General features: G+C 45.1%; 1 protein-coding gene across 1 annotated transcript; it reads right to left on the bottom strand.

Annotated features, from left to right (window-relative positions):
• Window positions 1–658: 658 nt before the first annotated feature.
• On the bottom strand, window positions 659–1,906 carry LOC308104311 (neurogenic differentiation factor 2-like; the record flags this gene model as incomplete). The annotated part of the gene is made up of 1 exon (XM_080454718.1): window positions 659–1,906. The coding sequence occupies one exon, from the start codon at window positions 1,904–1,906 to the stop codon at window positions 659–661; it is 1,248 nt and encodes a 415-aa protein (XP_080310844.1).
• Window positions 1,907–9,548: the final 7,642 nt, after the last annotated feature.

Genomic DNA, 9,548 nt, shown 5'->3' on the forward strand with positions numbered 1-9,548 from the left:
AACAGTATTGTCATATAGGGTCCGTTATTTCAGTGGTTCTCACTGTGGGGACCCCCAGGGGTCCTTGAGGGGGGTGCAAAATTAATGTAGCGTCAAAAGCAGTTGATCCACTTTAACCCTATGTACATTGGCTATATTTGAAAATAGTTGATCTATACAAGCCCACAATGTGTCACATGCGTGCGTTGTGAGCTTGTAGATCTACTATTTAAAAAATATATACATTTAAAATGGGAAAGATTTGTGTTAATACAGCATCACAATCATTTTAACCACTTTATCCATTTATGCGTTGGCTGTTCAAAAATAGCAGATATACAAGCTCACAGCACGTCACTTAGTGCCGCACTGCGAGCTTGTATATCTGCTATTATTGATTTTTTTTTTAAAGAAATCTTGAAAGTATTGGAACATGTTGAATGATTTAGCTTTTAAATCTTCTCTTCTGGGGGTCCCGTCCCTCCCTGGCACAACAACACATTTTCAGATGATGGTCCGCGGCCAAATGCATAACAATTTGGGGGAGGAGGGGGGGTTCCATGACGACTTGAACTCGGCACTGATCAACCTGCGCAAGGTGGAGGTGGTGCCTTTTTTGATGTGGAAAAGTTTGAGAACCGCTGCGTTATTATGTGACCCTTCGGGTGGATGATGGGGATCAATTGTGGAAAAAGGCGTTCAGTTCGTCATACGCCACGGGCGCCCGTTCGTGGTGCAAGTGCACGTCGTGCGGGAACGGCGGAATGTTTTCAGAGTGCGCGCCGCCGCCTCCGCCGCCCCCACCGCGGGCCCCCCCTGAGCCGGGGCCCCCAAAGCTCAGGCCGTGGTGGTGGGCCGCCGCGGGGGGCCGCGAGGACGAGGTGCTTAGTCCGGAGTAGTGCATAGAGTAATGGTAGTTCCTGTCCGTCTCCCCCGGGGAGGACTCGCTCTGCTGCTGCCGCAGGCCGCCGTTCATGCAGCCGACGCCGGGCGGGCCGGGCGGCGGGCTGTGGCTGTGCTGGCCCTCGTAGTCGGGGCTGCTGTAGTCGCCGGGGGACGCCGGGTACACCGAGTCATACCCGGCGGCGGCGCCGTACGCGCCCGCGTGGCTCCGCAGGCTGAGCGCCGGCGCGCCCGAGTAGTGCGGCGAGGCGAGGCGGGAGCACTGGTAGCCGTACGCCGGGTGGTGCACGGAGAACGGCGAGCCGGGCATGTGGAAGCGCGCGCCGCCGCCGTCCACCGCGCACTGCTGCTCCGTGAGGAAGTTCCGGGTGTTGAGCTGCAGGCAGCCGGCCACCAGGTTGGTGGTGGGCTGGGAGAGGCCTTTACACAGCGTCTGCACGTAGGACACCACGTCGGGCCGCTTGCCGTTGCGCAGGATCTCCCCGAGCGCCCAGATGTAGTTCTTGGCGAGCCGCAGCGTCTCGATCTTGGAAAGCTTCTGGGTCTTGGAGTAGCACGGCACCACCTTGCGCAGGTTGTCCAGCGCCGAGTTCAGGTCGTGCATGCGAGTGCGCTCGCGCGCGTTGGCCTTCTGCCGGCGCACCTTGGAGCGCTCGACGCGCGCCGCCGTCATCTGGCGCTTTTTCGGCCCGCGTTTTTTCGGCTTGTCGTCCCCGTCGCCCCCCCCGCCCTCGCAGCCCTCCTCCCCCTCCTCCTCCTCGGCGTCCTCCATGTCCTCTTCGTCCATCATGTCGTCGTCCATGTCTCCCATGCCCATCTCGGACTCGGCGCGGCTGCTCGTCGTGCCGCGCGTCTCCGCGTCGTCCAGCTCGTCGTCTCTGTCGAGGTGACAGCCGCCGCGGGGCTCGTCCTGGTCCTTGGCGGGCTTGATGGAGGAGTCCTCGCCCTCGCTGTCCTCCTGCACCCAGCCCGCCGCGAGCCGCTGGACGTCCGGCAGCACCTCGCTGAACAACCGGCTCAACATGGCGGCTGCAGGCTGGAATACTGCAAAGAAACACAGACAGACACACACACACACACAAAACTGTTTTTTTAGTGCCACCATGGTGGGTTGTCAAAACCTGGCGATTTGCTGATGCTCTGGTCTTGAGGATTTGACAGTTTTAGGACCTCAATGGAAACAAGTCCACTGGACTTTTTTGTCTTTAGACTAGTGTATGACTGTATAGGCTACTCGTGCTGTTTGCATTTCTGTCTAATAAAATATTCAATCAATCAATCAAGGCCCCACAAGACTGTCTCATTGCTCCTCTTTGTCTCTGATAAAGTCAGATTTAGGCCTATATGTATGTGCAAGGCCATAATAAAACAAAATTGCAGTAGGCCAAATTAACCTTTTCCCCTTTCCTTTCTGTTCCTTTATTTTCCTTTATTTTGTATTCATAAACAAACAAGAGCTTAGCTTTACTGAACTACTGAAGATGAATTGAATACGCATGACCCCGATGGAAACAACAACAAGCCGGCATCCTTTTGTATGAAACTGTAGGCATATCTGTGCTTTTTTTTTTAAAACTGTTAATAAAGTATTTCATCAATCACAGATCCAAAAACTGGATGATGTTGTCTTTGTGCTAACGTGAGTAGAGTATTGTCCACTTCCTATATCTTGCGATCGAGGGACATTGCTTTAATTTCTTAAAAAATGTCATTTACAAAAATGAGTTGACTTGTCTCCTCCATCGCTCGCAGCAGGTCGCTCCACACAGCCCGCGTCATGCGGGCCCCATGGGGCGCATTAGGTTGCGGGTAGCCTCTCCCGCCCCTCCTCTCTCTCTCTCTCTCTCTCTGGCCCCCCAAACTAATAATCTGGCTGCATTCCAACACAGCCAGCACACGTTCTGAATGCAATACACCTACACGATCTGCATCGAAAGCATGTGCCATGCATAAACATGGGATTATGACATTATGTCCAGGAAAAAATAAAGATTACACTGGCTTGTAGCCTATTCTTTATAGACTTTATATATTTTTTAAAATATTTTTCCAAAAACAACCTTTGAGATAGTGGGTTCCTCAGAGGTTACGCATGGCTGCACAGCTCTCCATTTTGGAAATAAATAGGCCGATTGTATAGCCTATAACTAATACCAAGATATTTGAAAAATGCTCTGCCCAAATAGCCCAAGATAAGGATAATTTATTTGCTGTTTTGATTAAATTAATGGGAGAAAACATTAAATTGGCCGACATATCTTTGTATTTACGATAGCCCAAATCAATTAATTATTAGGCTATTAGATACATTAGCCATATAATGACACGATGTAAAAAAATATATATATATATATCATAGTCTTTTCAAAAACCACAAAAGCTTTATAGAAAGCTAGTGGCACAGACCTCAGCTGTTCATGTGGAGTGCGAGGGTGTATTTTTTTTCTAATCTTATAAGCAGAATGTAATTAACGCCAACCAATACCTTGTCAATTAGCCTCTATGGAGAATTCTACCCCCACGGTTCTCTCTCTCCCTCTCTCTCTCTCTCTCTCTCTCTCTCTCTCTCTCTCTCTCTCTCTACTCCCTCTCTCACACACACACACACACACACACACACACACACACACACACACACACACACACACACACACACACACACACACACACACACACACACACACACACACATGTGCATGATTAATAACATGTATACATTAACATGCATATTCCACATGGCCATTTTCGGGGAATTCTTAAATAGAATATTTCGACCTTCATCGATTCATCATACCTGAACTGAACGGCGACGTAACAATTATTCGTTAAAAACTGATATAGAGACACAGGCTATCTCAGATCAATCTCAATGATAAGATTTCTTTAAATCTGTCAAAAATGAATATGGCTGATAAGGTGGATCGATCGCATCCAAGACCTCGGATTTCGTTCCGCGGCTGGATAAAAAATCCATCATATTGATCACATCCTGATCGGAGGATAAGCAGCCTTTATATTCCAAGAGGAGAACGGAGTAGTTACCGCATGCTGGTTCTTTCCATCACAATCAAATAGACTTCCAAAAAAGCAATAGCCCCACGTTTCATAAATAACCAGACATTCATAACGTTGAATACAATGATCGGGCTATCATAATCCAAACCTACCTCCGTGGCGGTTGTTCAGAGATGTTGTTTACACCATCGCGTCTCTCCGGGTGGCCATCCTCAACCACCAGCTCTCTTCACAAGGACACTACACACTACTATTCTGTTTCTGTGTGTGGTTTCGCTGCTATCCCGAACCCAAACGCGTGGAGCCAGTGTGGCATCTCAGAAGGCATGGGATTGGGTGGGTTACATACCAGCTCTGATGCCAGGCCATATGGCTGGCACGTCATTGGCAAGAGCCATCACATGAGAGCTGGGGCTGATTGACAGAGAGATTGGCTCCCCGGGGGAGAGAGACCCGCCATCTGTCATCACACCACACAGCCACAAAGACAACATGGAATAGGGAAGAGGAGAGAAGAACAGCACAAAAACAGGAGAGGAGATAAGCGTTTCTTGTTAAACGCCTCTATTAAAAAAAAGGTTAATCTCATATATTGATCATTGATCATGCACCGATATTCCCCGTACATGTGAATAAGGTTCCATGTATGAAACACACGGGGAGTCGGCCTATAGCCATACACATCCTGAGATAAAACATCTGTGGTCACATACTGTATAGCTGTGCAGACACAAAGGCAGTGGAGGAAAGTAATTAAGTACATTTACTCAAGCACTGCACTTGAGTATGATTTTGGGGTATATCTACTTTACTGGAGGATTTCCAATTTCCAGTACTTTTACTTCTACTCCATTACATATCAGAGGCAAATATTGTAAATTTACTATACTACAATTATTTGAAAAACTTGAGTTACTAGTTACTTTGCAGATATACATTATTATATTATAAAACATACATTAACCACTTTAGCCCTATACATATGCTATTTGAAAATAGACGATCTACAAGCTCACAATGCACATTGTGGGCTTGTAGATCTGCTATTTTCAAACATTTTAGTTTTACTTTTACTTTTGGTACTTTAAGTATATTTTGATGCCAATACTTTTGTACTTTTACTCAAGTAACATTTTGAACACATGCCTTTCACTTGTAACAGAGTATTTTTATATTGTGGTGTCGGGCATTGCTACTTTTACTTAAAGGTAAACTATCGATAAAATATGAGTACTTCTTCCACCACTAGAAAAGGGACCTGCCACTAGGATCAGGGTGCAATTGCCTAAACGAGTCAATTGAACTGGGGCTGAGCGGAGCGCCGTGCTCTGAGACTTGGCGGTGGCCGTGCCATGCAGGCTGCTGGCATCGGGGCGTGTGCGCGGGCCCGGGTCGGTGCCAAAGGTGGCACGCAGACAGGACGCAGAGAAAAGACAGAAGAAGACACGGAGAAGATGCATGCGGACCAGGCGGCGGTTTGCAGGGGAGGGGGGCACGTTTCTGCAACAGCAGTGATGAAAACACATGCAAGTCTGCTTGCATGATGACCAGGCCTGCACATTAAAATCCATGTTAACACTGAGATTTTTACTGTGTCAAGTCCAATCCTACATTGATGGAAACACAGCCCAGCTTAGTGCCTCTGTCTGTGTCACCGATTTTGAATGTAGGATAGTAGGCCTATTAACTTAATTAATCACTTATTTGGCATGTCATATAACCAGACGAATACTTGTTTTTTTCCCCCTTGACACAAAGATTTGTGAGCTTGTAGATCGGCTATTTTTACCACATGACGCAAGAGGAAACATGAAACGGGGCTTAATTGGTTAAATATGTTAATGATCTAGTTGTTGATCGCAACTCGTCATTCAGTAGCTAAAATGACACCCTGACTCCTGAGCATATATTAGGCCTATATACAGACGTGTTGGAGTTGAAGAATTGAACATTAAGTATAGGCCTATATACAAATGCAAAGAATGTAGCCTAGTGATGAATTTCAAATGATCATTCATTCAGAATGGCGACATTTGATCTTCGATTAACTCAGCTAATATTTCCTATACAATAAGAGAAATAATGTGAATTCTGAACCATCGATTTTATATTTTAATGTATGTTATATACTAAATAACATGCAGAGCAGGACGGCTTTTACTGTCTGGCTGGTGAATCTTAATCATCATCATAACACAATTATTCCTATTTAGCTAAGTCATTCTTGCGTCTGTCATTTTGGGTCGGGGCCCACTAGTTGGTGGGAAGGAGAGTGATCAATGAAATCATGCATGATCAGTGACATGAATGAGTGAATACATTAATAAGGGAAGTTGGCTAGCCCCCAACCTGCAGCCAAGCTGTAGGCCTACTCATTGGATAATTATTTACGACGTGAATCATTCATACATACATCATTCCTTTACAAGTGTTATTTAAAAATTTACAGAGTAAAATTTGTATTTTTCTTGTGATATTATACCACCTCCCTTTCTCAATGTTCTCTTAAAAACCATAACTCCTCTTATCTTTATACACCAAATTAAGTGATATTTGAACTCTTTGCGTAGACTACACTTCTACTGGTTAATTTAGGCTATTGTAATGTGTATATGTTTTATGGCTGTGCTTAGCCTATCACTGGATAGGAGCTTAGGTGGTTAAATGCCTTTAAAACGTCAAATGTATTTGCCTTTTTGTCACCATATGGCAATGAATAGCCTAGTATTTTATGTAGGACTAATGTTTGCATTGTAGGCCTACTTAATTTAGTAGGCTATAACATATAATATAATAAGAGGAGGTGGGATATTGGTAGAATTTGCCTAGTTTCTTTGACTGTGGAGTGTTCCAATCAATGATCATAACTAAATGCCACTTCAGGAATTCTTAACGAGTCAATACAATGTTTCCAAAGGAGGTATTTCCTTTTCTGTTCCATCAGATGATGTAAAATAGGAAACTATAGGGAAGTCATTGAACTCCGGGGAAAGAATATTAAAATAAATGCTTGGTTTGGGTTGGTATTTTACTCTCATCATAATGTTTTCATGTGTTTCATGTGTGCTCTATCATTCAGGCGGTAAATGTGGTTGAGTCAACATAAAGATGGTGTTTCATAGTTCATGTAGTTTTATCAAGCAGTACGAGAGGGACATCTGCTGGTGACGAAAGGGTAGTGCATGCATTCTTTATTCTACTTTAATTGTACATACATTTCTTAGTTTTCAGTGTTTTATTTCACACTTGCTTTGGCAATGTAAACGTAGCCTATGTTTCAAATGCCAATAATGCCCCTTTGAACTGAACTAAATTGTATTGCTTGCCCAGTTTAGTCCTTCTAGCCCTATCCAAAGCCACATAAATGTTCGAAATTGAATTCAGATAAGTTAGAAAAAAATATGAGACTGATTTGATTTATTTAGCAAAGATCGAAACACCAACACCATCGAGACAGATCGAAATGACCCCCCCCCCATGATAGATGAAATCCATCTTTTTAACGCTAGATGGCACTAAGTCTTTGACAATGCATGCCAGACTCATACTCAGTAGGCTACTCACTTTGTGAGTGTATACTACAGGTTTGTTTGTCTGTCTCTCTAGTGTGGCACTTGAGTTGATCTTTTAGATTTTCACCAATGTCTTTGAGTGTTTTACTAGGGGTCTGGTGAGACGATGTTGTTGGACAAGGAGACAGCGGGGTGACTTTGTTTGTGTGTGTATCTGTCTGTCTGTCTGTCTGTCTGTCTGTCTGTCTGTCTGTCTGTCTGTCTGTCTGTCTGTCTGTCTGTCTGTCTGTCTGTCTGTCTGTCTGTCTGTCTGTCTGTCTGTCTGCCTGCCTGCCTGCCTGCCTGCCTGCCTGCCTGTCTGTCTGTAGCCAATGGTAGTCTAGGAGGCTACTACTAGGCCAATACGTGTCACATTTATTGTGCATGATGTCAGCAGGGCCAGGCCAAGGACAAATGGTCAACTTCTACATATTGTTCAATGACAACTATGTCTTTCCTTTCTTTCTTTTTTCAATAATTTCAATCCCTCCAGGCTATGGGATAAGCATCCCCCGGAACTAGTTAATCACAGACATACACATGCTATATATGCTGCATGAATTCTATTTCAAACTTTGACATTCACACTTGAATATTGTTAAGGAGTCAAGGACAACAAGAATTTATTAACACATATGTTCTGAACAATAACTAAAATGGGTCTACAGTTAGAGGACATAGTAAGCCGGCACGCACACGAGGGCCAGGCCACCAAAGAGAAAGGCCACCAAATACCGGTGCACACACTACACTTGAGTTACCTCGGTTGTGCCAAACACATAACACATAGGCCTAAACATCTTCTCTTGCAAGTATCACCCACAACTAGTTGTGACTTAAGACAACAGTATCACACTGCAGAAAGGCCCACTGGCCCTGTCTGTTCTCTTCCCCAGGCTTTTAACAGCCAAGCCCTGACGAGTTGACCGAACACTGATGTGTTCAATCAACTCTCAAGGAAGGAAGGCAGCACCTGAGGAGAGAACGGATATAACTGCAAATAATTGTTGCATTACATGCCAGCCTCTTTAGCTTGCTCTGGATTCCACACAGAATACTTCAAACTAAAGGACCACACCTACAATCAAGCCGCCTACAATCAACTCGCTTCTGTTCACCTAACTGCTCACCTAACCCTCTTCCCCCCACTTCGATCTCGGATTCTGCACCACTCCCACCACCCTATTTCATCTTCTACTCTTTCCTTTCCTGTGGGTTTGTCGCCATGCCCAGGAGCTCGGCGTGCCCCCTTCGAAGCTTCCTCAACTCGACAAGTTCATCATTGAAAACTCCTGCTATATAAGTAGATAAGTCGAAAACTCAGTGTACAATTATCCGGGCCTTCCAGCAACGGAAGTTGCGTATAATTATTGCCATATTATTATGTGTGTATTTCCTGCTTATTTATGATTGTATAAACTGAAGTTATAGTCCGAAGGTACAAATAGGCAGATTGTAAAGGCGCTTCATTCGTTACATTGGTTTTCCTTTTCTTCAATAAAATCCTTGAATGCATATTGATTGGTAGTGTGGTCCTGCGTATCGAGAGAGGTGAGCTTCTCTCTCGAGTTACACGAGAAGCGGTGCGTGGTCAAAGCTCAGTGTATCATCTAGGACCAGGGCGGCTGTGGCTCAGGAGGTAGAGCAGGTCGTCCAATGATCCGTGGGTCGGCGGTTCGAATCCCGGCTCCTCCTGACCGCATGTCGAAGTGTCCCTGGGCAAGACACTGAACCCTACATTGCCTCCAATGATTCGGTCGGCGCTCGCTTGCCACCATTGGTGTGTGAATGTGGGAAAAGTGGGGACGCTGGCGTCGACTGTTCGCCGCTCCACCTCCCAATGTCCCCCACCTGTATGAATGAATGAACCATTGTAAAGCGCTTTGAGCACTTGGAAAAGCGCTATAAAAATGCAATTCATTATTATTATTATTAGGACCTGGGTTTTCAACTGGTGGTCCGTGAAGGTATTGCATGTGGTCCCTGACCATGCATTTAGTAATGTAGGAAAGTGAAGATTTGTATTATATTTTATTTTATCGAGCACTAGTTGAGAAACAGTATGATGTATGATGACGCATCAATGTTGTCAGTTACTTG

Source organism: Gymnoscopelus braueri, assembly GCF_963280865.1.
Source record: "Gymnoscopelus braueri genome assembly, chromosome: 17".
Lineage (NCBI taxonomy): Eukaryota > Metazoa > Chordata > Actinopteri > Myctophiformes > Myctophidae > Gymnoscopelus > Gymnoscopelus braueri.